General features: G+C 48.6%; 13 protein-coding genes across 13 annotated transcripts; 7 read left to right on the top strand and 6 right to left on the bottom strand.

Annotated features, from left to right (window-relative positions):
- The first annotated feature begins 646 nt into the window (after positions 1-646).
- EV420DRAFT_1099775 (uncharacterized protein) lies at positions 647-2,223 on the top strand. Its single transcript, XM_060465824.1, has 2 exons — positions 647-1,793; positions 1,848-2,223. Exon 1 carries the CDS (start codon positions 804-806, stop codon positions 1,791-1,793), a length of 990 nt encoding a protein of 329 aa, XP_060334936.1. The 5' UTR covers positions 647-803; the 3' UTR covers positions 1,848-2,223.
- A 108-nt stretch (positions 2,224-2,331) lies between these two features.
- EV420DRAFT_1264689 (Septin-type guanine nucleotide-binding (G) domain-containing protein) lies at positions 2,332-3,679 on the top strand (the record flags this gene model as incomplete). Its single annotated transcript, XM_060467238.1, has 7 exons — positions 2,332-2,443; positions 2,549-2,677; positions 2,762-2,843; positions 2,897-3,152; positions 3,211-3,306; positions 3,357-3,505; positions 3,562-3,679. The coding sequence occupies 7 exons, from the start codon at positions 2,332-2,334 to the stop codon at positions 3,677-3,679; spliced, it is 942 nt and encodes a 313-aa protein (XP_060334935.1).
- A 636-nt stretch (positions 3,680-4,315) lies between these two features.
- Positions 4,316-6,538, top strand: EV420DRAFT_1728759 (FAD/NAD-P-binding domain-containing protein; the record flags this gene model as incomplete). The annotated part of the gene is made up of 10 exons (XM_060479878.1): positions 4,316-4,497; positions 4,549-4,819; positions 4,886-5,079; positions 5,138-5,248; positions 5,304-5,351; positions 5,407-5,479; positions 5,533-5,803; positions 5,867-6,060; positions 6,110-6,312; positions 6,365-6,538. 10 exons carry the CDS (start codon positions 4,316-4,318, stop codon positions 6,522-6,524), a joined length of 1,707 nt encoding a protein of 568 aa, XP_060334934.1. The 3' UTR covers positions 6,525-6,538.
- EV420DRAFT_1099605 (uncharacterized protein) lies at positions 6,435-7,096 on the bottom strand. The gene has a single exon (XM_060465821.1). The coding sequence runs from the start codon at positions 7,017-7,019 to the stop codon at positions 6,552-6,554; it is 468 nt and encodes a 155-aa protein (XP_060334933.1). The 5' UTR covers positions 7,020-7,096; the 3' UTR covers positions 6,435-6,551.
- On the bottom strand, positions 7,058-8,057 carry EV420DRAFT_1519189 (uncharacterized protein). The gene is made up of 4 exons (XM_060472096.1): positions 7,630-8,057; positions 7,468-7,570; positions 7,236-7,412; positions 7,058-7,172 (listed from the first exon to the last, which is right to left on the bottom strand). The coding sequence occupies exons 1-3, from the start codon at positions 7,840-7,842 to the stop codon at positions 7,246-7,248; spliced, it is 483 nt and encodes a 160-aa protein (XP_060334932.1). The 5' UTR covers positions 7,843-8,057; the 3' UTR covers positions 7,058-7,172; positions 7,236-7,245.
- A 342-nt stretch (positions 8,058-8,399) lies between these two features.
- On the bottom strand, positions 8,400-9,712 carry EV420DRAFT_1099736 (uncharacterized protein). The gene is made up of 2 exons (XM_060465823.1): positions 9,133-9,712; positions 8,400-9,085 (listed from the first exon to the last, which is right to left on the bottom strand). Exons 1-2 carry the CDS (start codon positions 9,394-9,396, stop codon positions 8,690-8,692), a joined length of 660 nt encoding a protein of 219 aa, XP_060334931.1. The 5' UTR covers positions 9,397-9,712; the 3' UTR covers positions 8,400-8,689.
- Positions 9,713-9,736: 24 nt separating this feature from the next.
- Positions 9,737-10,565, top strand: EV420DRAFT_1099647 (uncharacterized protein). The gene is made up of 2 exons (XM_060465822.1): positions 9,737-10,408; positions 10,481-10,565. Exons 1-2 carry the CDS (start codon positions 10,029-10,031, stop codon positions 10,485-10,487), a joined length of 387 nt encoding a protein of 128 aa, XP_060334930.1. The 5' UTR covers positions 9,737-10,028; the 3' UTR covers positions 10,488-10,565.
- Positions 10,566-11,028: 463 nt separating this feature from the next.
- On the bottom strand, positions 11,029-11,676 carry EV420DRAFT_1519174 (uncharacterized protein). The gene is made up of 4 exons (XM_060472095.1): positions 11,525-11,676; positions 11,385-11,465; positions 11,146-11,328; positions 11,029-11,093 (listed from the first exon to the last, which is right to left on the bottom strand). The coding sequence occupies exons 1-3, from the start codon at positions 11,610-11,612 to the stop codon at positions 11,282-11,284; spliced, it is 216 nt and encodes a 71-aa protein (XP_060334929.1). The 5' UTR covers positions 11,613-11,676; the 3' UTR covers positions 11,029-11,093; positions 11,146-11,281.
- Positions 11,677-13,578: 1,902 nt separating this feature from the next.
- EV420DRAFT_1618613 (mitochondrial distribution and morphology protein 12) lies at positions 13,579-14,717 on the top strand (the record flags this gene model as incomplete). The annotated part of the gene is made up of 3 exons (XM_060475368.1): positions 13,579-13,973; positions 14,320-14,459; positions 14,512-14,717. 3 exons carry the CDS (start codon positions 13,579-13,581, stop codon positions 14,715-14,717), a joined length of 741 nt encoding a protein of 246 aa, XP_060334928.1.
- Positions 14,718-14,819: 102 nt separating this feature from the next.
- Positions 14,820-17,016, bottom strand: EV420DRAFT_1618612 (histone acetyltransferase ELP3; the record flags this gene model as incomplete). Its single annotated transcript, XM_060475367.1, has 12 exons — positions 14,820-14,896; positions 14,951-15,032; positions 15,088-15,372; positions 15,422-15,545; positions 15,602-16,003; positions 16,054-16,134; positions 16,197-16,321; positions 16,408-16,531; positions 16,581-16,651; positions 16,707-16,768; positions 16,794-16,943; positions 16,992-17,016. The coding sequence occupies 12 exons, from the start codon at positions 17,014-17,016 to the stop codon at positions 14,820-14,822; spliced, it is 1,608 nt and encodes a 535-aa protein (XP_060334927.1).
- A 180-nt stretch (positions 17,017-17,196) lies between these two features.
- EV420DRAFT_1099499 (uncharacterized protein) lies at positions 17,197-19,607 on the top strand. The gene is made up of 4 exons (XM_060465820.1): positions 17,197-17,399; positions 17,454-17,710; positions 17,764-18,276; positions 18,324-19,607. Exons 1-4 carry the CDS (start codon positions 17,250-17,252, stop codon positions 19,414-19,416), a joined length of 2,013 nt encoding a protein of 670 aa, XP_060334926.1. The 5' UTR covers positions 17,197-17,249; the 3' UTR covers positions 19,417-19,607.
- Positions 19,608-19,797: 190 nt separating this feature from the next.
- Positions 19,798-22,069, bottom strand: EV420DRAFT_1264144 (nucleoside-diphosphatase; the record flags this gene model as incomplete). The annotated part of the gene is made up of 2 exons (XM_060467213.1): positions 19,798-21,797; positions 21,850-22,069. The coding sequence occupies 2 exons, from the start codon at positions 22,067-22,069 to the stop codon at positions 19,798-19,800; spliced, it is 2,220 nt and encodes a 739-aa protein (XP_060334925.1).
- A 1,121-nt stretch (positions 22,070-23,190) lies between these two features.
- Positions 23,191-25,993, top strand: EV420DRAFT_1099442 (Alpha/Beta hydrolase protein). The gene is made up of 14 exons (XM_060465819.1): positions 23,191-23,664; positions 23,722-23,899; positions 23,949-24,017; positions 24,067-24,242; positions 24,293-24,330; positions 24,387-24,441; positions 24,497-24,624; positions 24,679-24,710; positions 24,764-24,947; positions 25,004-25,199; positions 25,253-25,311; positions 25,363-25,421; positions 25,472-25,717; positions 25,765-25,993. The coding sequence occupies exons 1-14, from the start codon at positions 23,496-23,498 to the stop codon at positions 25,799-25,801; spliced, it is 1,626 nt and encodes a 541-aa protein (XP_060334924.1). The 5' UTR covers positions 23,191-23,495; the 3' UTR covers positions 25,802-25,993.
- The last annotated feature ends 1,136 nt before the right edge of the window (positions 25,994-27,129 follow it).

Raw genomic sequence — 27,129 nt, 5'->3', positions numbered from 1 at the left:
ATATTACCTGTTATATAAATGTTTGCGTCAGCTTTCGTATAAGACTGACTAAGAGTATATATTTCGTACTTATTTTCTGCTCTATTCATTTGCTGCGGGCCGTTCCGGCTGCAATCCAGGACTCGAAGACATACTTTCAGGCAGAAAGTAAAGACGAGGGGTGACAACAGCCTGCGCCTATTAAAAGACTGCAGGATCTTTCTCGCTTCATTCAAAATGAGGAAGATTCACGGTATCGCCGTCGGCTGAGGCGATGTCGCACGACAACCAGTTTAGTGGTACTCGACTGCTCATCTGGGACGTTGTTAATGAATCATGCTTACCGAAATAGCCGAGTAGAGTCCCTCCGGTTAAAGACATACATAGCTTCTTGACAACTTCTTGATGAAGGTCCATGTGGTCCTCATACTGGACAGAATTAGGGCGCGTTTTTTTCATTATGCCAGTACAAATTCAATGGATTGCTCTGCGTTGAGATAGTTGACGCGTAGAGCAATTGAAAGAACACTGGTACAAGCGGTACTCACTTTGAAGAGGATATTCTTCGGGGGAACGGCTGTAGACTGCGTGTGATGGTAACATGGCGGGTGCATTGATTGACGTTGATCGCCAGATGAGGAAAAGGCGGGCATGGCACGTGATTATTGACAGCTTTTCTCGGTAACTCCATGTTGCTATTGAACGCCTTCCTCCATTTGAGGGTTCGTATAATTTCTGTTATATAGCTTTCACTTCCTTCCTTCATTCTTTTTCTTCTCCTGGCAATATTTCCTGCCCAGCCTCTGCATCACTCTCCTTTTATAATGCCCTCCAGCCCTCAACATCTTCCCGCTGAGCGGGTTCGTCATCGAAAACGGGCGTCGGTACCAGTTGAACAGCGAGACGATGAGCAAGAGGAATACAGCACCAGTACTGGTCCAATCACTACTATTACCATAACCAAGGGGTTGTCCTCCACAGCATCCAGTGATGCATCTCTATCGACAACAGCAACGACGACCAGATCGTCTGCATCTTCGTTATCTTCTACATCTGCCACTACATCGTCTTCGTCTTCTCTCGTCAGCTCATCGACTGCGGAATCAACCTCAGCGGGGTCATCCTCATTAGCGATGTCGACAACCTCGACACCGCCGTTACCATCAGCGTCAGCCATTGCTCCCGCCCCTACTTCTGCTTCCGACGTACAGCAAAATGGCGCCGTGTCGAAGCAGACCTTGCCAGCAGGCGCCATTGCTGGCATTGTCATTGCCGTTGTTCTGGTCCTCGTCGCAGTCGCACTAGTCCTGCTGCGGAATCGTTTCATGCAGCGCCGGCGCTCTCGCATGTCGACGTGGATTAGCAAGCCGCGACTTGCCAATACCGGTCTCGCCTTTGAATCAGTTACCAGTACGACTCACGACGCTTCCCAGTCACCGGGCATGCAATTCGCCCAATCTGGAGCCCCAGCCACTTCACTCACTATGCCTAGCGCATCGTGGAACAATGCTGCAAGCCCTGGTATTAACCCAAGTACAGCTCCTCCGTCCGGCGGCAGTGCAATCGTAAAATCCAGATTCATTCCTTCGTTACCCGATGAGCTGCCTATTTCAAACGGGGAGACTGTCCGAATCATGCAAGAATTTGACGACGGGTGGGCTTTGTGCGTCAATGGCAGAGAAGAGCAGGGCATGGTTCCTCTCGAATGTTTGGAGCGCCTGACACCGACTTCGGGTGCTCCTGCCACTGCTCCTGATTTGAGGAAGTCGGCTAGAGAGAGTTCGCTATACGGCATGAACACTGTTAGGCGTTAGGTGAGTTCTCTGCTACCTTATGCGTCCTGATGGTATACTAAGTATCAGCGACAGTGAACAGGTGATCCTTCAAATTCACTCTCTTTCTTTCTATTTCTATTCATATCCGATATCTTGGACTGGTGTATTGCAATGACTGGTTCATGCGTTTCTTATTTTTACTCTTTATTATACTCCCGCCGCAGCTAGACGGCCTTATTTAGATCTTGTACGTACTATTCAACGATACCCCCAGCGTTGTACCCTGTATTCTGGACTTCTGTATTCTTCTTCCCTATCACTTAGCAGAATCTCTGCAAGGGAGGTAGAACTCCTACGCTGACCGTAGTCTACAAATAAAATGGTGATAGTCGGCAAAAAAAATGTAGAACACCACGTCGCGTCTATAATGCGCAACGATGTGTTTGAAATTCAAATTGTGGCGACCGTTGTTTGTGCTTGTTGTATTCCAAGCTAGAAGTCCCTTCGAAGAGTCGTGCGTTTCTTCGCCGTTGACCTCGTCCACCAGTCTTTTCTCTGCCTCGCAACTCACTAAACAATGGCTACTGAAGAAATACGCGCCGACTCCTATGTCGGTTTTGACTCCATCACCCAGCAGATTGAACACAAATTGTTGAAGAGAGGCTTCCAATTCAATGTCATTGTTGTCGGTGCGTATTTTGTTCCCTGTAGCTTCTTCAGTACTACCACCATGACTGTAATGCGTCGTTGGGTAGCTGAAGGATATTTCTGGTAACTAAAGTGACATATTGTAGGACAAACTGGTCTGGGAAAGTCGACGCTCATCAACACAATTTTTGCGTCACACTTGATTGACTCGAAAGGACGGTTCCAAGCGGACGAACCTGTCAGGCAGACAACAGAGATACAGGCTGTTTCTCATGGTGCGTTGGTGTTCGGCTCATCTATATGCGATTAAAATCCGTGTCTGGCACGTATACTAACAACTTTTTACGTCCGGCATACAGTCATCGTGGAAAACGGTGTCAAACTTCGCTTGAACATTGTCGACACTCCCGGGTATGGTGACCAGATTAACAACGAAAACTGGTGCGTAACCCTCTTGCTCCTCTCTTATCGTGCGATTCATGGTTACGTTGTAGCTGGGACCCTATCATCAAATACATCAAGGACCAGCACAGTGCTTACCTCCGCAAGGAGCTCACTGCTATGCGAGACCGGTACATCCAGGACACGCGAATTCACTGCTGCCTCTACTTCATCAACCCAACTGGCCACGCCCTCCGCCCCATTGATGTCATTGTTATGAAGAAGCTCAGTGAAGTTGTCAATGTTGTCCCCGTTATCGCCAAATCAGACAGCTTGACTGCGGACGAGCGGGACGCGTTCAAAGTGAAGGTTAGATTGCATCTTCTTTCTCCAGAAGGCGGTCACCTTACGAGGATACCATAAATAGATCCGGGAGGAATTGGTATACCATAACATCCGGCTGTATCCTTTCGATACGGATGAGGATGATGAAGAAGAGGTTCAGTTGAACGAGACGATTCGGGTATGCCTATTGTTTTTCTATCTTGGACTCACAGCTCAACCTGTTGCTAGGACATTATTCCTTTCGCCATCGTTGGTTCAGAAAGCGCCGTAATCATCGACGGAAAGTCCGTTCGTGGCCGCAAGAACAGATGGGGTGTTGTCAACGTCGAGGATCCCAACCATTGCGAGTTTGTCAACTTGCGTAATTTCCTTACAAGGTGCGGCGCTCCATTTTGGATTTGTGTCATTAGGACTGAATGGTACCTCCAAATAGGACTCACTTGCAAGACTTGATCGAAACAACCGCTCAAATCCACTACGAGGCATTCCGTTCAAAACAATTGTTAGCGTTGAAGGAAGGTGTCAACCAGCGCCCACCTGCCGATCGCTAAGCTCGTCTGATGGTGAGCCGAACGATGTCTGCATTCCGCCTTGTCTTATCCACTGTCGTTACAGTAGTAGAGAATTGATGATACCCTTGCCTTTCGCTTGCTATCTGGATGGAGGCACGAACGTCGAACACTCCTTCAGCTTTTGACCTGGATATATTCTCTGCCTCTTACTTTTGTTTTTTTATCTTTCCTGAATGCTTTCTGGTTGACCTTATCTCGTTTTCACACACTCTTTCCTTCGGACTACTACAGGTATCTTACGTTGCAATGCAAGACATACCCCACATATGTTGGCTCTGCTTAGCGGGCTCGGGACTGAGTGTTATAAAGAGGTCAAGTAGTCTTTTCAACGCTCCAGCCCTTGACAGAGATCAGAACTGGGTTTGAAAACCGAATGCGGATCTTTCTACTACAAAATTTTCAATCAAGCCATCAGCGGCGTCCATCGCCGTCAAAGAACTGAGCGAATGACATCGTAAATGATGTTTTGTACCCCTTTGACCTTCGGTTATACTCTGCCATATCTCTGTACCACCACCGGTGGCTAGAAATCCGCCCAAAGGATTTTTTTCCTGTCTACGTTTCATACGCTGAACGTTGAACGTCCAACGAACTGAAGCATAAACATTTAGAAGCATGGCGCATGTCGACCCTCGTGTTCAAGGCGTTGGTATCATCGGGTCAGGCGCCGCAGGGTTGATTACTGCCCACACTTTGATACGAGATGGATTTTCGGACGTCCAGATTATTACTAGGGACTGTACCCCAGGCGGTGTTTGGAGCGAGGAGAGAGTCTATCCGGGGTTGACGCTCAACAAGTAAGTAGAAACTCGTAGCACGATTCCATGGCTGAAAATAATTTGCTTTAGTGTCCACGGAGAGTTCAGGTTCTCCGGCATGCCAATGCTGCCTCCCTCGGACTCTACCCAGAACGGCGGTCGACTAGGCGGCGAAGACATGCGGCGGTATATGCAGAAATTTACTGATAAATTTCTGGCAGGAAAAATCAGATACGGAACCAACGTTCTAAACATGGAGCGAACAGAAGAACCTGACCCCGTTTGGAATGTTACAGTTAGTAACGTAAAGGGTGGAGATCTTGAGATCCTAAAGTTTTCTCGGATTGTTTTATGCACAGGGGTGAGTACATGTTTTCCTCGATACATGCGCCGATGGTCTTTGTTGACTAGTATCTATTCTATGTAGGGCTGCAGTACACCCAAAACGCCTGCTTATTTGTCGCAGGAAGCCGCGAACAAAGCCGGTTTCCAGGGACTCGTGGTACATTCAATTGATTTTGGTCCGCGTTTGGATGACATACTTGCTGCTGTGCCTTCGGGCGGAACCGGTGATTCTAGTCCCACCGTTGTTGTTGTTGGGGGTGGAAAATCAGCGCAAGAGTCGGTGTTCCACTTAAAGTTAGTGTGCCTCCGAACACTTGCTAACGGGCGACGTTAGCATTTCATCACATCTCGCAAATGAAGGGCGAAAAGTTACTGTTGTCTTTGAGACTGCCGACGCTTTCTTAGGCAGTGTGAAGCCGCTCCCAGATTCTCTGAGGAAAAGCCGGTGAGCTTATCTGCTGGTTATGGGTATGAGCTGAGATTGAATGGTTACTTTGTAGTCTTCTGGCTATACTTTCTCCCCACATCGAACTGCGGACCAAGCTGGAGTACGCAATATTAATCATTAAAGTGGTTTCCTGTATCTCATCTTCAAATTAATAGGCGTTTCCTCCACGGGACATGGATTGGCAGCAAGATTGTCCATGCCGCCTGGAATTTCCTGCAACAAGATTCTGTTTGTTCATTTCTTGATTATGCGTCCAGGCCTTGAATAATCATCCTTTTTAGTACGCTGCCTTCGATGTACCGGCTAACTCTCCGCTGCGACGAGGACATTCTCCGTTCTGGAGTGTGCGATTGAATGACGAAGGGGTAAAGCGCGACGACAGTTTCTTCTCGCTCGTTAATAGAGGGAAAATCAGTCTTATCGCCCCTGCTCAAGTTACAGGATTTGATCTTGACGGTCGGTCGCTGACTCTCAACAACGGGACTTCGGTTAGGGCGGATGTGGTCATTCTTGCTACGGGATACAACTCTTCATGGGAAAATCTATTTGATGGTATGTATTCTGTTCACTCGTACTTGTCCAGAGCTGGGCCTTCTGTTGACTCTACCTTTATAGACCGCACCCGAATAGAGCTGGGTATACAAAGGCACGCGCCTGATCAGCATGTCAAGGATGAATGGGACTATGCCTCGCTTACCAATCCACCCTCTGCACATCCCGAAAATGAACAATGGGCCTCTTCTATCTACCGCGGCATTGTTCCAGCCAAGAATATATTACGCAGGGACTTCGCGATTAATGGAGCTGTCGTACGTAGCACTGCTGTGTCAATGAGCTTTAATTAACGGGAATTACTAGTTCACGACAAATAACGGGTATGCTTTTGAAGTCATGTCACATTGGATATCATCGTACTTCTTGAATGATGCGATGCGTTTGCCTTCTACGCCAGAGGAGGCTTTGAGGCATGCTGATCAAAATGCTAAATGGATGAGGAAACGATATCCCGATCAGCTGCTGTGGTTAAATGAAAGCTACAGTAGTGCCGTATACTTTTTGGCGTGAGTTAACTATTACGTTTCCGTCGACCAAGCTTATTAGCTGTACTTTTAGGTGGCCGCAATATGTTGATGACCTACTAGAAGATATGGGCCTCAAGAGTATGCGAAGCGGCGGAAACTGGCTGACATGGCCATTTAAAGTGATTGATGTGCAAGAGATCGCGACACTTAAGGAAGAGCGGGATGCACAAAGGAACGGATTAAAAGGTTAATGTATTCGCTTTCACTGTACCGATGTATCAGTGCGAATTTGAAAAATGCCTTTCCTCCACGGTGTCATCCCCCTCCTGCCATCTTGCCATATCTTCCCGAAGCTCCTTCCTCACGTATGCCTGGTTAACGGCCTTGAACGTGATACCATCCTCCTTCAACAACCTGAGCGCTTCCAACACCCAATCCTGGCAATCCCAGCTCAGATCGAGCCTGATCACAGCAACATCTCTCTTCAGGCGCTCATCCAACCGACCAATAAACGTAGATGGCACTTCGCCGACGTGACAGCCGCCGCGATATGTCGGGATGGACCCAATCGGAGCCGATACAGTATCGTGCACATACGTGAACGTGTCTGAGTTTCCCCGCACTTCGAAAGTGTGTGATACGTTGGGTGATACAAGAACCGCAAGGTTCCAGTGCTCGGTACGTCGGTGATGGCCCGTGATCTCGTACTGCGCTACGATAAGGGGGTACGTCTGGTCTAGATTCATCGCGGCTCTGGCTAAACCGGCGGTCGGGGCTCAGAAGACCAAAAAGCACTGACTTGTAACTCCGACGCCTTGTTTAATAGGATACAATGCTATTTTTACTAATTCAGGCTACAGAAAACTAGACGAAGGTACTAAGCTGATCCGTCTTCACAGTAAGTCCTTTACTTAGATTTGAGCCAACTGCCGAGGCCAAGACTAACATAGATTTTATCAAGGCCCTGACAGTTCAATGTAAGAATTGATCAACCAAGCGCCAAAAAGGAGGACTTACTGTGGCAGCTACTATCCCTTTGAGTAGACTATCGAGACCGAGGCCGCTCAAGAGACGACCGACTAGGTTGAGCACGCCGGCAAGCAAAAGCCCGACTCCACCGACAATTTGAGTTAAGGGCTCTGGCGGAAAGTGCGGCAGATTAGCGAAAATTCCTAGGTTTAAAGGCGCTCTTACGGCCTAAAGCATCAAGAAGGGGACCTAGATCCCTTTTCGCTTTGGGGAAGGAATCGAGCTTGTTCTTCGCCCACTCAATCGTACCACCCACTTCTTCCACGAGCTAAGAATGAATGACATCTCGCTTAGGAATTACCTCGAGAAGGAACGCGAAAAACTTACGACTTTTACGGCCTCTGCGAGGCGCTGTTCTTCGGGGGTCGCTTGGTGATCTTGCTGCTGACGCTTGGCCTTGTTGGTCAGACGATTGTCGGGGTCGGCACCTTTGATGGCGCCTTCGGTCTGGTGCAAGATCTGCTCGACTTGCTCAAGCAACGGCTTTACTTGCTTGACAAGCTCGCCTTCATCCCTATCTTCCTCTTTTCGAGCGTCCATGTTTTCAATATGCTAATAGAAAGGATCAGCAAACAGTTGAATGTCCAGCCAAGGTCGTAATTACCTTGTGAATCATCTTACACAGAGGAACTACACGCGAGTTCGCATCCTCAATAAGGGCTGACAAACGCTCAGCCAGCTGCTTGTCGGCTTCTTTTTGAGCATCACTACGATCGTCCGTCACGGTAGTATCGGAACCAAAGTTGCGTTCGACGTCAATTCGAGGCTGCTGCCTCTCATGAAGATCTTGTACGTCGGCCTGAGACATGATGGAGTAGATTTTTCTTCAGAATAGAGAAAGGTAAGAAGTTCTTGTTCAATAATTTTTGCTGGTGCGTGTGAGGATTTTAAGTCCTCATCGTGAATGGAGCACCACAGTTGCCTAGCATTGATACTGACATCATGGTGATGTTAAAAGGATGTCATTGTTGAAGAGCATCATCGTATCCAACAGATAAAAGAGGCGTAAAGAGGAGCAATAATTGAATCGACTACTTGATTTGCCACAAAGTTACGAAAAGCACAGACCTCATTCTCCAACACGACGTCGTAGGTGATGAAGGGTAGAAATTTATATCCTGGACGCCCAGATTTACAGAGGTGTGGAGCTAACGACAATTTGGAGAAGTGCGTAAGAGAGATGAAGTAAATTGTCCACAGAGCGAAGTTGGAGGCTGATCCGATCAATCCTGCTTCGGCCGTTGCCGGAAGTGCTTCCTCTCTGACCGTGACCTCTCATAGTTTTGGATTCTGATTCAATGTTCGGTGGACATCATGAAATCCTACAGACTGTCGACAGTAACTCTTGTCCAATGATATTCCGCATTTTCTGCCAAAATATATCGGGTCATAACAGTATTCTTTCCAAACTACATTCCAACGCCTTTCTCTCGCCTCTTATACCACTCAGACGGTCATCATCCTGGTCATAATACAGAACCCACGAGCATTTGGTCTCTTCTAGCGCTACAAACCCTTCCCAGTCCTCAAATGTTACCCGTTCTTCGTCATCAGTCCAATTCCAAGGGCCCGCAAGGTGAAGAAGGCTTTGGGACCTTCCTCCATACTCCAATGCCATCGTGTCTTCGTTAACATATATCCAGTTGAGCTCTGGCGGGTTGCTCTTGATTGTGCTCACGAGCCCCAGTGGCTTGGCCTTCCATGGATATTCGACATAGAAACCGCTGAACTCATGTCCATCCTCGAATTTCCTTCGCGACGGGTCTGGGTCATCGAGATAAAGCTGCGGAAAGTTAAGCAGGACATGGAAAAGAATATTTGCTCCTATACCTTGCCGTTCCGCAGAATCACCTGCTTGTCTTCTATCTCTTCCCTGAATGGGGAATCTTCCTCGTCACTACAGTGCGCTCTGAGCGTGAACTTCGCCAATCGGGGATCGTTTGGATCAGCGCTTGATGAGTCTCCTTGTGATCCGCTGTTCTGTTGCTGAGCTCCAACGCCCTGCGAAAGACTGGCTACGGAAGTAGCTGTTGATACCGCAGTAAGAGGTATAGCGATACTGCCCGCAGCGACACCGATCGCACCAAGAACCATGGTTTACTATCGCAGGTGGGTGGTTTTGAAAATATAAAAGATCATAGCTAACACTATAGCAGACAAATAACTCCACAGGTCTATATGGGTGATGCAATTAGTTTCACGGACTCAATAGCCTAAAATAACATCGCATGACATACATGCAGGTCATTCCCCCCAGAAAACTTGATGAGGATGAGGATTATACTTTTGTGCCGAAGAAAAACTAGCAGACCACTTTTCCTATCTGAAGGCCGTTGGCTAGGAGCGAGCTCTTCGAAACGCTTTCTAGAACACGGTCCTACTTTGACGTCAGCATCACACGCTTTGATAACACTCAGGAATATACCAAATGCAACCAGATTAACTTCTATATGCCGCTAGGGTGACGTTCCGAATGAATCATTACTCCAAAATCTATTCATCAACTGCAGGTCCTGAGGAATCCGGAATACACTGGGTATACTTTGCTATCGCACGCACTCCAAATTCTGATTGCACGGATACATTTATTTTAGCGTTCACATCAATGTGACGCACATACTACTGTGTTGCTCTCACGGGAGCTGCTCCAACTGATGGCACTCAATACGTATTAAAGGATAACTGGGAATTCTCAGGACATACAATTCAGACCCTCTCAAGCATCTATGTCACAAGAATCTGCTAGCCGATCTCCCTCTCGCGCTCCTTCTCCTTCTCCTGCACTGCAGCCAAAGCAGGAACGTGGCCATACCCGCAGCCGTTCCATCGACGAATCAGACAACAACTACGACGCTGGTACTTCATATCGTCGTAACCGACGTCAAGGCGGCGGGGGACTTCCCCTTGGTGGAGAGGACCCTGCGCGTGCCGTCTCAGGTACTGTCAACCAACTTGGCCAAACCGCGAGGGGGGTAGCAAACGTCGGCGGAGGTGGGAGCCGAAGTGGGGGCCAAAAGGACACACTAAAGCTTAGACTGGACCTTAACCTCGACGTTGAAATCACGATCAAGGCGAGGGTGCATGGCGACGTTACTCTATCTCTTCTGTGTGTCCATCCATTCTGTGTTACAGTCACGATTTTCTGAAGCTGATCCCCAGTGATTGATTTTGCCCTCAGTAACTAAATACGTTATTATTCGACTGGTTCACTCATCCGCCGTCGAAGTTGAAAGGAGGGATATCGCTGATACACGTGTACGACTCAAGTTGTAGATTTCTGGACTTTCGAGTTATAGTTCCATAGTCAGGACTAGGGTTCATATCGAACTTTTTTGAACAGTTTATTGCATACGCAATATTAGGCACGAAGAAAGATCATGTAATGAAAATAAGTTGCTGAGCTTGGAGCACCAGCTGGAGAACCACCTTGAATAGATGGCCGTCCCCGAAGCAAAGACTTGTAAATTGTGGCTGTGATGACCGCAATATATTCAATCGCGACGTGATACTTCATCAAGGAAAACTGCTTCCTCTATCCATCGTTAAGGTTTAAGTCTGGTAGCCAGATTCATTTGGAAGAGTTACGCACCGGTGGCTGACAAGAGGTACTTAGCTTTCAATGTGTACTTGAGGAGTCGGAATCGAAGTCAAGTGTATAAATAGCACTTTCCCACGTCCCGGAACACGGTCCAGATATTTTTGGCTCCCTTTTCTTTTTCACTTCCAGTAAGTGAGCGTCCACTGATACGAGGGCTTCTTCCTAATGGTTGGCCGTAATGGTCCAGTCGCAGGTGATACCTAAAACCCTGTTGTCTTCAACTGCAACATCCATCAACAGCTCAGCTCAACGCTTGCTATGCAGTACGCAATGTCACGAATTTGAAGTGGCTTGAACAACACGCATGAAATTGGTCAAGGCTACGCAAAAAAACTATTACGGACTATTCAGCTCTCCATCAAGCTCCGTGATGCTGCTACGTCAGTTGGTGACACAAACGAGCACTTTGTCGCTGTCAAGCTGGCAAGCTGCGAAAATCATGAGCTTCACTGGCAGAATGTACGTGTTATAGACCGTCACTTACTGCCTTCGGCTTTGCCACTGCTAGTCTTGAAGGCGCAAGAGTGTCCGACACCGTAGTGGTTGGAACCGTTGCACGCGTCGACTGCGACAGCATCGTGGTCAGCGAAAAACGCCATAGTCACGGAGGAGTACGATGCATACCATCGTTATCTGCGAGAGCGTTTGCCTGTCCTGCCAGCAGGAACACGGCGGCCAATGCCATGACGGTCAACTTGATTTGGAACATCATCTTTGGGTGAGAGTGGGTGATTTGGTTGGAATGCAAGTAGTTGCTTGTAAATGTGTGAGTATGGTTTGTTGGATGTCATGACCAGAAAATTGACTGGCTTTTATAGTCGATGCATGTAACCTGTGCCTTCCAAGTCGTAAAATATGAAGGTCGAGCCCTTGCATGAATGTTTCGAGGGTAACTAACCCGTCCCGAAATACCTTCTCAGTTCCCGCCGACAGTGAGTTATAATGAGTTTCAACATCAGAATTTGATGGTGTAGCGTTCGGCGCATGTCCCACGAGCGTTCAAAACAGAATTGTTGAACTGTCAGAATAAGCGGGAGATGTGCTGATTGAGTCTATCAAAATAGGCCAGGTATGTTGAACATCCTGAAGCCCTGGGACCAGAATCAGCTTTTGATACTTTGTGTCAGGAATTATGGGGCGATGGCGACTGGCACTTCTGTAGGGATGTGTAGGGATGCCGCCGTAGCAGGTGGCTCTGTTTGCACGTACTGCGCGAAAAGTTTAAGCTCAAGCCCGGCGCGTTTCAACGGGACCGATTCTGCTGTGTTTTCATCGTGGCCCGTCCGTCAGAGCTACTGCTAGTAACTAGTAGGAAGCATTACAATCAATACGTTTGCTGCTGTAGAAACTTTATGAAACCACACCACTGTATCGTTTCGAAGTATTCCTTTTTATGCAATACCGCTATGATGTGTGGCAGATGGTAGGTACTATCAGCACTAATTTCCGGAAATCCATGGTAACCTGTACGAGCTTGGGTTGGTGTCGCAACAGCCTGGCCATCATCGGGTGAATAATTACACGGTAACTTCTGTCCGCTCCGAGTCAATCATTATAGAGTAATATCTGTTCATTAAGAACTCTATATAGACAAAAATATATCTGCCATCGGGCATTGCTATGACTCTGACATTGAGTTATTTTGTTTTGGGGTCCACAATACGGTCGGTATTCATGCGCCTCGTCGCAACCCATACAGGTCATGCCCATTCGGTCAGATCAGTCGGCTATGATTCGCCTTGAAACCTTCTATGAAAATAGATTTCTTCGGTGTGAAAACTCCGAGCAGTGTAAATGTATAACCACAATCATAGCGAGTCTAAAGATAGCATCATTCGCTTGCACAAATCATGTTTCTCTACTATCCAACAACTCATCCACACAGACATCGCTGCTTACATTCAGCCACTGCAATTTTGTTCATCCTTTATTGAAAACGATGCTGAATTTTACCTCGATCGCCTTAGCGGCCGTGTTCAGGCTCTCGCCGCAAACTTTCACACTGCCGTGGAGAAACCATCCAAAGCCATTAGCTATTCACTGGCTTTTTGATAGCGCTCGAAATCGGCATCATGCTAGTGCGTAGTGAGCAAAACTTCCTGTACGCCGATATCAGTCCAATCCTTTGTGAAATTACTATAGAAACTTTACCGATGGTAATCCCAGAGTCCCTTCCGCAGACAGGACTCAAAGCGTTCGGACGTAAGGAGACCCTTCTTCATTTCCAATGCCGAGCTCTTTGAAGCGTCTATTCGACAAGGGACTAAAAATATCGGTTGAGGGACTGAAGATGACCTGTTCCTTCATCCCCGGGATGCAAGATTTGCGAGTGATATCTTCTATTACAGCTTCCTTGCGCTCTTCAATGAACTGCGACAAAGTCAGCGACGTTATTTCTGCAAGGTCGTCTACGCTGTTGATGCATCCTCTTGAGTCAACTCTGGAAATTCCTGAGAGTGGTCACCGAAGCAAAAGCCACGATTAAGCCGTGATGTTGACAACGAGAAATTGAACTTGACTGAGACAAAGGAGAGCGGCATGTTCCCGGCAAGCTGACCGTGAGTACGTGAAGTGAATGGTGCCGGTAACGGCCATCACTTTACATCAGCAGACATCATCGATCATCCACCGTTTATTGCTTTTTTGGGCTCGCATTCTCGTCCACCACCATTTTTACGATGTCAATAGACCTCGAATGGGACAAACTGGATTCCTCTCTATCAACGAAACTTGTCGAGATACTCAACAGGCAGCTATCCTCAACATCTCGCCCGTCTTTCATCGGTCCAGTAGAAGTCACGTCCCTTGAATTCGGCTCTACGGCACCTGACGTTGAGCTGGTCGACTTACGAGATATTTATCGCGATTTTCTCGAAGATAACGAGGAAGAAAAGGACCCGGTGAAGGTGACTGAGGGCGGAGACGACGATGACGAGTTTGAATGGGTGTCAGCGACGGGCAGCGCACAAGGAGGAACGGCTGGCCTTACCAGCAATCCTCACGTTACGCGCCTCGGGCGGGTTCCGCCGATATGTACTGCCTCTGCACCGTCGCTGCGCTTGCCGGGAGATATGTGGAGTCTGGGATACCAGAGCATGGTCGATTATCCGGCCAGGAGTCACAACGTGGCCCAATACGCCAGGATATCGCAGTCCGACCAAAGCAGCTGCGCCCGTGTCCGTTGGCCTTGATCATAGCAACATAAACGGATTCAGCTCACTCGACTCGCAAGAACAATCAACGAGCAATCCCTTTCTGCAGAGTGACCTGCCAGTTGAACCGGAAGCCGGAACCGCCCGCCCCTTCTACCCAACATCCGAACCTTCAGCTTCATTTTAACATCAACTGGAATTCGGACTTGCGAATAACATTGACGACTTCTTTACTTATTAACTATCCCTCTCCCATGTTCATGTCAGCTTCCGAATCAAGCTCTCTGTTACTGGGCTCATTTTCACAGGCGAGATTGCTGTCGCGTATGAAGGGGAACGTCGGCGGGTGCATCTCTGCATACTGGATGAGTTGGATCCCTATGGTCCAGCTGGAGATCGGCCAAAACGTGACCCAGTTAGCACCACCCCACCAGACCTCGACGATGACTCTGCTGTCAGCGGAAACAGACAGTCCTAAACCCCTTCCTATAGGACAACGTCTCCTTCCATCCATATATATCGAGAGCGAAATAGGACAGGCAGATAAACACGTACTCAAAAATGTGACGCGTGTGGAAAGATTTATCCAAGATGTGATTAGGAAGACCGTCGAGGAGGAGCTTGTGTTCCCTAATTTCCACACGCTGATCATGAGCGATCCATAAAATACTCATGTGTTCCGGAGAGATAACGAGGGATTAAAGAGGCACCACAGTATGCGCACACTTGTGCTCTAAAATATACAGGTACAGGTACACTCTGCTCTATCATAGAAGAAGTTTACTCATGTATGGCCCATCAAGCTCATAGCCAAGTTTTCGATAGTAGTCTCGTGTCCCGACGCCTTGGGAAGAGTAATTCAGTGCCTCGGAAACGGAACCAAGTGCATGTCACCCACCAGAAATAACCGCCAATTTAATGCTCCCATGCTCCTCACGCGCAATCCGCTCGGCCTCCTCCATTAACAAAGTTCCAAAGCCCTAGAAATGGATCATCAGAAGTCTAATTTCACACGGTGAAGCCCATAGCTCTGACCTGGTGTTGGAATTTTGTCGGATCCCTCCCGTGTACAGGGACTGCTGTACCATACACGTGCAACTCTCGCACAATGCTACTGCCTCCTTCGTCACCTCCCTTACGCACTAGCTCCGGTCTAAAGGTGCCTTCGTCGGAGCATTTTCGCAGTCGGAGCAGCCCGACGAGGATGTCCCTCTCCGGGTCTTCATACGACAGAAATGTTTCCCACCCGCCGTTCGCAGTGTAATCTCGCCGCAGAAGCTCAACAGATTCGGGTCTTACTTTATGATGTATTTCGTGGATCTGGAAAGCATTAGGTTTGAGATTCGGTGGTGAGAATGGTCAAACTTACTCCGACTTCACGGAAGCGCACATCACGGCACTCGGCGCCAAAGTCTTTCATGCGGTTAAGCGCCAGTTCTCTGAGGTTGCCCGAGTTGTCACAACCACTTGTCACCAAGGGAAGCGGGATGTCTCTGCCAAGTGCAAGAGGTAAGCGCATCATTTCGGACGCGTCAATAAGGTTTCATACCTTTGGACACGATAAACTCTTGTCCAAGGTGGAACCAGTGCGAGAATTCTCGCGACCACATCTACTAATACATTTGGCGTATAATTCTTGTACCTGCCTGTTCGCCAAAGCTCGTATAGACCGGTTCCGCGGATGACCAGGGTCGGGTATATTTTGAGACCATCGCTGCGAAAAGCCGGATTCTCGAAATATTCTTTGAATTGTTCCAAATCCCTCTCAACGCCGACATTAGGAAGGTCGGGCATCATGTGGGCGACTACTTTGAACCCGGCGTCTTTGGCGAGGTGGAAGGATTCGGAGACCGCACGGACGGTGTGCCCACGATTGGTGTCACGAGCGACGTCCTCGTAAACCGATTGCACACCAATTTCGAGACGGGTACATCCGTACCGAAGCATTTGACTATAAGGTTGGGTGAGAGATAATAAATTAATTGAGAACAAGGAAATCACCTCAAGTGTGGTCGGAGGCAATAATCGGGGCGTGTTTCGATGGTTATACCAATTGCTTTTGCTTTGCTCTGTTCAGAGTACCTGGGGGATGCGTTCAATTATAGTGGATGATTTACAGACGACGGAGGCATTATCAGACATACCGAACGGCTTCATCGACGTCTGTGCCCGTAAATCCTGACAAAGCATTATGTAGCTGTGCGATAAATTTGCCTCGGTAGTCTTCTGGCATGCTCATAAAGGTGCCCCCCATGATGATGAATTCGACCTTCGAAGGATTGAGCACAAAACACGACGAGAAAAAATTTCCATACTTTGTCGACGTTGTGGACCCAGACTTTTTAGTTGTTCCACGCGACCACGGGTTTGCTCATAGGGATCATATCGTGCTCGTATAGCTCGCATACTCGTGGGCTCGTAGCCGGTGTAACTTTGAGTACTGTAGTCAAAATCTGAGTCAGGACCACCGGGACAGTACCTATTTTGAGCCATCAGAAGCAGTGGAGACAGGACATGAGAGAACCCACACGCAAATATTTCCTGTCATGGCAATGTGAGGGCACCGATGGGGTTTGCACATGACTGCTACGACAGCGATCTACTGAGACATCTACCAGTCAGAGAAAAGGTCACTTGGTGTGAAGGGAACATACCCCGCTGGCAGTACGGATAGGTCTTGCTTTTAGCTTTGGGAGTAGGGCTTTTTTGTACTCGTCTGGGATGGCACTGATGATATCCACAAGGCGGGGGTACGCCTCCATAACCGAACTTTTTACTGATCTTGGCTCGGATGACGTTCAGGGATACGGTTTCGTTGGAGTCATGAGCCTTGATGAGTTCTGCTGCAATTCCGGATGTTACACGAAGCAATTGCTCTGCCTGAGACGGTCCTGTGTACAGTTAGATTCATTTTCCGGTTACAATAAGGTGGACGATACCTTCTGTTCGTGACACCTGCACCATTATCAACACTCAATAGTGTAGCTATAAAATACGATTGCTTGGTAGTGTAGCGGCGTCGTCGACAGCCGGGTAAGAGAATTGAGTGGGCGTCCAGTCGGGAGTTAGATGTGTAACCCTAACCTCAGTGCGGAGCAGCAGTATCACGTGTGCAAGCTCGAGTGCAAATTTCAAATTTAGCATCTTGTTTACCTTCACGCGCGTCGACGTCGCGTCCATTGTTCGTGAATCATTTCATGGCTGACGACGACCGTGAATGGCTAGAAGACGAGCCTGACGAACAGAAGGAGCTACTTTTTGCACCCAAAGGGGTCACTCATACGTTCTACCTACACCGGTCCATCAGGCAGCCGGGCGCGCGCGATGCATTAATTGAGAACATCCAGGTATGTCTATTTCTTTTATAGGTTTTTGGACTGCTTTTCTGAATACTTTCTTAGGCCAATGGCGGGGAGGTCGTCGACAACGATATCTTCGAGATCGAGGCTGCAAACGTCCTACTCTTTGACCCGAGGCATATTGGACATCCGGAGGATGTCTTCGTCGATGCATATAAGACGCACTCGGATGTCAAGCTGCGTGAAATGCACGTCAAAAAGTCGAACTTTATTGGTCATTGCATCGACGTTGGGAGATTTGTGTTGCATGTACCTAGGCGGAGGAAGCCGATGCCAGGGATACCACCCGGTCGCAGACCGTGCGTACCTCTCCTATTCACCTAGAGACTCGCTGACCTTCTACCGTTTTCAGCCACCGCGTAGGATTCACAGAGGAGGATAGGGAGAACCTTGCGAGATACTTGGCATACAAGGTTCCGTATCGCGATGCTGGAGGTCTTCTCGGCAATACGATCTACAATCGAATGTGCGCGAAGATTCACGTTCTACCGGATGAGTACGCATGGACCGCTCGCCACACCCCATCGTCCTGGCGTGAGCATTACAAGAAAAACAAGGCTGTTATGAATGAGATGATGGACGAGATTGTGAGGGAAGAAGGCATTATCCTCAAAAATATAGATGAGAGGGATCGACGGCTGAATCGTGCACGTCCTCGTGTGGACCCGGGTCTGATCCGCGAGGAGGAGGAGCGGCAGGAGGAGGAAGAGATAACGGCTGGCCTAGCACGAGTCACTGAGGAGTCGGCCACCGACGATGTGCGGCGACAAGCCGCGAGCAACCATCGCTCCAGGAGCAGAAGGAATGAACCAAGTCCTGAAGCTGAAGAGCAGGGACGGCAGGAGGAGGTCCGACCAGTCAGCCCGTAAGTCTATTCTGGTCGTTTGGTAGCTATACTAATTGTTCCCTAAGATCACTTTTCTCTGAAGATGAAGAGCCTATGCAAGGAGATGTATTCAATGATCCTGGGCCTTCTCTCAGTCAGCACAGTCCGGAGCCTGCTGATGATTATGTTCCTCCATCTGCGGGCCGACCAACACCGACGCACGCCACCCTCGTTGACACCCTGTCATCTCCTCGTGCTTCGACCTCGGTAAAGGGTCGAGCTCTTGAAAAGCTCACATCATCTCCCCGTCACTCCCGTCACTCTCAGGCTCCCATTGACATTATCGAGATCACCGACCACGACTCGGTCGACGATGACTTGCCGAGAATCGAATCACTGCACGAAGAAACACCCTCGCCCAAGAGGCGTAGAGTGAAATCCTCTATGCGTTCACGGCCGGTCGCCTCGTCATCTCAACCCCGACCCCGACCTCGACCTATTGTCAGAAAGGTCACTGCACCCCAAGAAGATGCCCCTTATCGTAATTTGCGCTCGCGTTCGCGATCTGTCGAGCCAAGGCAACAGCCGATTATTAGGAAGGGAAGGAAGAAGGTTACCACGCCTTCAGTGGATCTTGGCCCTGTTTTGGAAGAGGAAGTCAGCGGAGTAAGCGCTTTCGACGAACACGATATCCCGGACGTGATATCTGTGGAGGCGCGTCCTATATCTGTATCAGAACCGGAGCTTGCGGCGGTGGAGTCAGAGTCAGAGTCAGAGTGGGAACCAGACCCACAGCTGGAAGTCGAACCAAAGTTGGAGTCGGTTGAACCAGAGCTACATTCAGATCTCGAAGCAAAGCCAGAACCGGAGCTGGACTTGGACTCGGATTTTTGGCTGCAGCCGCCTAAACGTACAAGGTCGATGATTGATTCGGACGATGAACAGACAGCGAGGGACCTTGGTCTTCAGGGGAGTGCCAAGGCACTGACACCACTTGGGCAAACCGTCCGACCCTCTGCTCGGCGGCGGTGGTCCACATCGAGTGAGGAGCCGTTCCCGGTGCCTAATACCAAGGCGAGTGCGAGGAAAGAACGCCTTATCGAGGAGGCGAAGCGGATGCCCTACGTTCCTCCTCCCGGGACGAGGGCTGCTATGATATTGGCGCAAGGTAGCCAGTAATTTATCTATTTGTGAATCTCGACGTATACCACAATGTACTACTCTGCTTTTTATTTGTAACAATATAAAATTTTCATTCAAAATCGTATTTAGATAAGTAATGCAACGTGTAATAAATAGTCTGTCCTAGTGTTAACGAGTATGTACACATCGTCCACGGTCATAATACATACTCATACATAACGCTATCATGTCCGACATAAAAGCGATCAAGTACTCTCGATTCCTCAAATACCCGCATTCGTTCTCTCCCATGGAGAGCCCTCCTTTTCCGCACACCACAGATAGAGATCTGGGTGTGGGCCTGTAGTGACCGTAAGAGTAGAGAATATGCAAGAGAAACGACAGCATATATAGAAAGAAGGTACCCATACGTGGCTCCTACTCATCCATGTGCATGTCAGTGATATGATGCATGCTGTTAATCCTCGATATGGCTCCCGGTCGTGGGATGATACCACTGCCAGACAAGTTCAGCTGAGAGGTATTCAACGACCTTGAATACAGGCCATTCGAGAAGTAATTATCGTCGACAAGGCCCGGTGAGGGTGAGGGAGAACGAGAGATGCTCGCCGCAGACGTCAGTCCATTCGGCATCGAAAACGAGCGAGTGGGCGATATGCGTGGTGGTGAGACACGCAGATTCGAGTTGGACGGTGGTAAGGAGATGATTGAATGGTTGGCGGGTCGGCGGACGGAAGGAAGTAAGCCTCGCAGCGGCTGTAACCATTTCTGTGTCGGAGAAGGTGGCCGTGAACCGGAGGTAAGTGGCTTTCCTTCCTCTCCCATGCTATATGCTTCCGCATCACGTTGTTTCGCCCTGTTCCTCCTTAAACGTAGGCAAGACGAACGGATCCTTCGCCGGATAACGAACAAGAGCATAAACAGCAACAGGGGGTAGAACAGTAAGAGTACAGGTGAGAACCCAAGAGATGATCGTGTCAATGAAGTTGGTAGATGTGGTGAGATCTTGTCTTCGATGAGATCGAGGAATGGCGGTCGTATAGGTTTTATAGGGAAGGTTTCTGGGTTCGGTATATCATCTAGAGGATCAACAAGAGGCTTGTCGGCTTTTGAGAGAAGCGGGACTTCTTTGCTAGCCTCTAGTACCATCTTCCCAAGAGTCCAGCTGATAGCAATGTCCCCGACGGTGTCAACAGACTGGAAAGTCGGTCTTCCTAGTCCTTTGCTCTCGGCCTGCTCCGCAACCCTTTCTCCGTCCGTCGTCCCGTTCCCGTCTGGATCCACTATCCGCGGCATTCCAATCCCATCGTGAAGTACGTTAGCTATCCAAGCAGCCTTGAAGCATTGCATCTGCAACCGTGGAATCTCCACCTTCTCCCCCCACTTTCCAACGTCAACAATACGACCACCATCTTCTACTTCGCCGTCACCTGTAGGTCGACTGTACTGACGAGATTGTTCGTGTTCTTCAACAATATTTGACCAGTCTCTCGAACAAAATTGGGATGCTGCGCGTTCGTACTGCACAAAGTCATAGGGACCGCCGAGCCCAAAGACGTGTTCAGAAGAGTACCAGTATTCTGATACTCCAATGAAATGGGAGACGGAGAAGTCGATTGGGGGGACATATACACCGTTCATCAGACATGGGGTATCGGGACAAGGCGCGTGCTTGTTCAAAAGCGAGGCCGTCTTTTGCATGCACTGCTCAAAGGAGCCCGTGCCAATCAAACGATGAGTTTTCTTAGAGTGGTCTGACGCGAGTCCAAGATGTACAGGGGTTTCTGTGAGTTCGAGATCCTTCGGTAAACAAGGGTCAGGAACAACATCCCTGTCATGTGGGGACGTCCGTTGAGCCTCGAAGTCATTAATCGCTTGGCCGACATAACGCTCCCTGGCCTGGTTCGTACCATATCCCAGCCAAGTAGTCACGAAGACTTTATGAAGTATTTCCTCGCCATCCAAAAGACGGAGGCGTACTTCAATAAGGCTTTTGGCCTCGTCCTGGTGTTCCCTGCTAGGTTCGAATGCAATTTGTGTCGAAGCGCCACCCATATCCAAAAATCCATAGGTTGTAGGGTTGCTGGTCCCCGTGAACCCGTCCATTAAATAATTAACCGCGATCCACCCAAACAGACCCTCTTCTTCGCCAGTGATGATTCGTACACTGGAACCACAAGGTCCTGCTGCTGTCGGTCCGTCTAACCGAAAGTGAGAGTGATGCACAAAGAAATGACATGTCTCCGATAGGATTTCGGCTTGTTTCTCCGGCGACAATAGCCGCATTCCAGCGGTAGCGAGTAGAAATAAGGGCGTTTCGGCGTGTAGAGAAGGAGGAATATGTTCGCGAGCGTGGTTCAGCAGTGGCCGTAAGTGACCTGGGAGGTCTTCCAGGCTATCTGCAAAGGACGATATACCTGCATTTGATGCATTAGTGTACGTTTCGGAACGACGGTTGCCATAATGCACCTGGCTCAACCTTGCTAACCCATTCCTCGCCCAACTTCGTTCCTTTCTCAACTCGAGGCAACATGTGCGAGTTGTGGAACTCGCTAGTCTTGTCCAGCCTAATGGCCTTGGGATCCTTCCAGCTATATATCTGGAGTCGAGAGCCAGATGAGCCAGCATCAATGACTGCTCCAAAGTGACGGCCAGCTAGCCACGGGTCACCAGCCGTTGGTGGAGGCATTTGTTCTTCACGGACAGCTCGACAACGAGGTCCTCAACAGCGGCGGCCACTATCGAATCGAAGTCGGGAAGCAAACCGCGGATACAGGCACGGAATTGCTGAAAATGTGCCACGTGCTGTCTGTAAATGGCTGATGTCATGGTTAACTTTATCTTTTGCCTCCATACAGCTCGCACAGTTCTAGGGCCTTGTAAGGAACTGATACTAGTATCGAATGCCCTAATATCAAATATTAGCGTTATTGAGACTCAGTTATCAACCCATCCGCAATTCTCACTGAAATCATCATTCCGAAAACAGAGACGGAAATATTGTTCAAAGCGCGGAGCAGCTAGACCTGCGACAGCTTCCAGGCGGCAAGTCGACATATACTGAGACTACGGGACCACTGAATCTTGGGCGATACGTATGTACAAGGATCTTTTCTGTGAATTTACTGTCCTCATTTTCTCCCTGCTAGGATGACTCCGAATGGAGGCTCATCACGCAAGAACATTGTTTTCAGTATATCATTCTTCGATCCCGCCTTTTTCCGCATCTCTGGATCCAACGACACCGTTGAACCCACTGTGGTAATCGTCGGGGATCCTTATGGCCCAACCAAACCTGAATGGAAATGTTCTTCAACAAAACCGAGAATGGAGATCCAATTGCGATGACTGGGGAAACTCCCGCAGACCTGCTAGTCGAGTCTTTACCAGCTGGCCTTGGTTATTTGCTTTCGCTCATCTGATTTTGCAGGTCCTGGGCGAGTACATCAACCGAGTGACTCGAGCCTGGCCAGTGATAATACGGACAGCTCTATTTACTGCTTAATGCCACACATATATTCATCAGGTCATCTGTCTCCACAGAGGACAGCATTTTTTTAAAAACCTCACCAACGCGGGGGAATCTTGACACAGAAAACGGTATGTCTGAGTTCCAGCGGAAGCACGTCTAACAATAGAGAATGCTCAAGTTGTTCGCGGTTAAATTTCGGAACATTAGAAGCCGTCGACGCGTCACGCGTTTTGCATCGTTATTTCTTCAAAGCGTCGGACCGGCAAGCGCGACTTGAAAGCTTCTTTACTTCTGAGTCTCACTGCTCAACGAATGCATCGCTCTGCATTGTTATGAGCCTAGACTCTCCTCATACCAATTACCTCTATGCATCACCGGCACAACCTCTAGTTGTCGTCCATTAACGGCTGTGATAAGGACACGTACAGGTTTCGCCGCGACGAATATCTGCCAAACGCTAAGATGAAAAGGCCCCGAACTCCTCCTTCGGACCGAATGGGACACAGACTTGCAGATTTATAACGACTCATCGAAGTCCCTTGTCAGCAGACAAATGGCATGACCTGTTGCTCTGGGATCTGCTCTGCATATATAGTTAAAGACGTAGCACAAAACACCTCGTCTTCCCCCAACTGTCACCACAATGCTATTTCCAGCTCTTCTCGTCGTTCTTGCCTCAGTTCTTCAACCCTGTGGTGCGCAATCGGCTCCAGTCGTTGACCTCGGATACGCCAGGTATCGTGGAACGTTGGATCCTGCTGGGTCCAACGACACTCAATTTCTCGGGATACGATTCGCGGCACCACCTACTGGTACGTGACCTAAGCCCTCTACCTTTGTAGCACCGTTTCCAGCATACGTCTGTTTAGGCTCGTTGAGGTGGCAAGCACCGAGAACGCCGGGCTTCGTCCCAGGCATACAGAACGCTACTGCAGAACCTCCCAGATGTCTTCAGGCCGGAACCGGCGCGGCTCCTAGCAACCCTTTTCCTGCCGACAAAAGGGACACCCTTGATGTTCCGAATTCCGAAGACTGTCTCTTCTTGAAGTAGGTCACGACTGGCGTCTATTGTAGCTGTAATTTATCTGTTTTGCAGCGTGTATGTTCCCGGGCAGCTTGGATCTCGCAAAAATCTACCTGTCGTGGTATGGATACATGGAGGAGGGTATGGTGTTTCATTCGTTGTCGAGGAGTCTATCTAATTGTTGTAACAGTTACGTTGCCGGCGGCGCCAATGGGTTCTCTGGCCCTGATGCTTACAATGGGAACGACTTAGTCCGTGAATCTGGCGGCGGAGTCGTTGCCGTGGTTATCCAGTATCGTTTAGGCTTATTTGGATTCCTTGCCGGAGAGGAGGTAAAAGCAAATGGTGTATTGAATGCTGGCCTTCGTAGGTTCTGTGTCTCTGCGATTAGGCTCTCATTGATATTTGTGGCACAGTGGATCAACAATTTGCGCTTCAATGGGTACAGACGCACGTACGCTGTATTTTTTCTGCATTTGTCTTGTCCTTGTACTTACCGACCGCTCGAAGATCACCAAGTTCGGTGGGGATCCAAGCCGAGTTACTATCTGGGGCGAATCGGCCGGTGAGGATTTTACATGTCCTACAACCTATTATTTTCCGATTTAATCGTGTTCTAGGTGCTGGTTCTGTTCTTCAGCAAGTTATTGCCAACGATGGGCGAACATTCCCGCCTTTGTTCAGAGCGGCAATAACAAGTTCCAGCTTCCTGCCTTCGCAGTATGCATTCAACGATGTCATTCCGGAGGTTCAGTATCTCTGTCAATAGCGCTTATACGACGTGCTGATATGTATGATCTAGTTTCTGTACAACGCCGTGGTGTCTGGGACGAAGTACGTGCTCTTAATTTTCATCCGCTACAGTGATCTCTAAAATGTTAGATAAGCTGTACCTCAGCGGCCAACACGCTGACATGCCTGAGAAACGCTGACGTAAATCTTCTTGAACAAATCAACGTTCAGCTTTGTATTAGCGGATTTTTTGGCACCTTTGTATTTGTGCCCGTTGTTGATGGAACTTTTATAAAGCAAAGGCCAGCGCTAGCTTTACAGGAAGGTAAAGTCAATGGCGTAAGTTGGTGGTCATTTTTTTGGGTTAGGTTTTTGATATCTAATCATCTTTAAAGGAGGTTCTCATGTCAGTTACAAATTCGGACGAAGGATTAATCTTCGTCGACACAAGCACTGCAGCTACCGTTCAGGTTCCTGAATATCTGACACAACTATTCCCGAACCTGAGCGCTCAGAATATCGATGTCGCTGTTGCGAAATATTCCAGTCTTGGAACCCCAATCGAGCAGGTCACCGCCATAATGGGAGAATGTACGTGTAGTATCTGCAATAGCTAATAGTATTGTCTCACCTTGTTGCGGCAGCTATATTCGTCTGCCCAACTTATTTCTTGCTGCGCGCTTTCCAAGGAAAAGGATTCAAGGTAAGTTGAACGATGCTCCCACTGCAATGATATTGAATATCATCTGCTCAGGGCCAATTCGCGATCCCACCCGGCACCCACGGGAGTGACGTTGCATATTATTTCCCCTCGTACGTTCTTTGCCATAGCATATCAAACTGTAATCTCATTTATTCTCTAGTATGAATGCAAATGGAATTCCTGCCTTCGGTAATACCGACTTCGACAAGGCGTTCTCGGAGTCTTTCCTAGCTTTCGTCATGTCTCTGGATCCGAATGAGACGTTCGAGAAGACTATCACACCAGCGTGGAAGCCTTTTTCATTCCAGCCGGGTGGTCAAGTAGAAATGCGATTCAACAGAACAGAAACCGGCCAACCCGCGATATTGCCCTTTACCACGCCGGCAGATCTGCTTGACCGATGCTCGTGAGTGCACCTACTCGATTTCTTAATATCTCCCTCACTTTTTTTAGATTTTGGGAAAGCGTTGGGCCTGAAATAGGACAATGAATATCATCGTTATTTTAGTTAGACGTATCTGTGATTTGTCTAACTACGGGACGTTGTAAAAGTCACACTCGATTTACCGAGAAACCTAAAGACAGAGATGCCACATTCTGTCAACCCTCTAGAGTATATTTCAACCACCCACGGTAAGCTGCGGAGGCCTTCGAATGGAGTCCCTAATCTCCCTCCTGACCAGTATACCATGCCTCGGGACTTCGCCATCAAAAACATCCAGATGGTGGAGGTATAAGTGAGGCACGAGGGGTGATCGGGGAAGAAGACTGAATCATGGAGGATGGAAAATTGATTGGACGAGAATAAAATTTAACAAGGTCATGCTGGAAGAGGTTCCGTTCCGTTCATTTTCATCTGTTGTATAAAAGTGGATGACGCGCAAAAATAGATTTGATCATGGAAAAGAAATCATGCTGCGAAAGAAGCTGGGGAACGACAGAGCGTGCATGCTAGGTCTTCATAGTCAGATAAGGGAACAGCAGACGCAAGACGCACTCAAGCCCCACATGGAGACTTTTGACAGATCTAGGAGAAAGCATGATGGTCCCTGCCGCAGGGGGCATGGCAGGGCATCGGTATCATGTCGACAGAAGCTTCGACGGTCCTACAATTTGCGCTGTCTGGGTAGGGAATGTCGCCGTCACGAACACGTAACCAGAGTGGTTCCGTGAAATTTCCCTCAGAGTGGTGATCGCGAAGGTGATCTCGCTCGACATATACGAGGCAGTAGAAGGCGGTTTCAATTTGTTTGGGCTTGAATCTGATGGAAAGGACGACTGCGATTGTGGGCGACTTTTGCGTCTAGTATTTTTCCATACAGAAAGGTTTGCTGAACGAAGTGGCCTGACTGTAAACCTTACGCCTTTCCTAGCAAATGGGAGGTTGCAGTTGAACGGGCGAGCTCCCTGCAAAGGTTTTTCTGCAAATTTTCACATTTCAGGCTAAAATATTTGCAAAAGCTCCTGCCTATGCCTTATGGGGGAATATTTTGACCTGATTGAGGCTATTTTTCCGGACAAACTTTGGCAGGAACCTGACAAGTTACTGTTTGCACAAGGACGATATCTTCTCATACCTCGGAAGTTCTGATGACTCCGCAGACTCTCTATTGAAATTGTCACACCGTTTTGCAGGAATTTCACATTCGCCTCACCTTCACGGTTACTATTCCCAGTGTTTGGGTTAGTTCATCTCGTCTTCAGCTCAGGTCGTCTTCAGCTGTCGGTACTTGTTCGATAGTCATCAACTTCCTGAACATCTCGGTTCTCTGCCCGTTGGCTGGTAACATCTCAGCTCTTTTGACTTCCATTCCATCA

This window comes from Desarmillaria tabescens (assembly GCF_030435595.1).
Source record: "Desarmillaria tabescens strain CCBAS 213 chromosome Unknown EV420scaffold_7, whole genome shotgun sequence".
NCBI classification, from domain to species: domain Eukaryota; kingdom Fungi; phylum Basidiomycota; class Agaricomycetes; order Agaricales; family Physalacriaceae; genus Desarmillaria; species Desarmillaria tabescens.
Note: the sequence above shows the minus strand (reverse complement) of the source record. Positions and strands in the feature narration are given on the sequence as shown.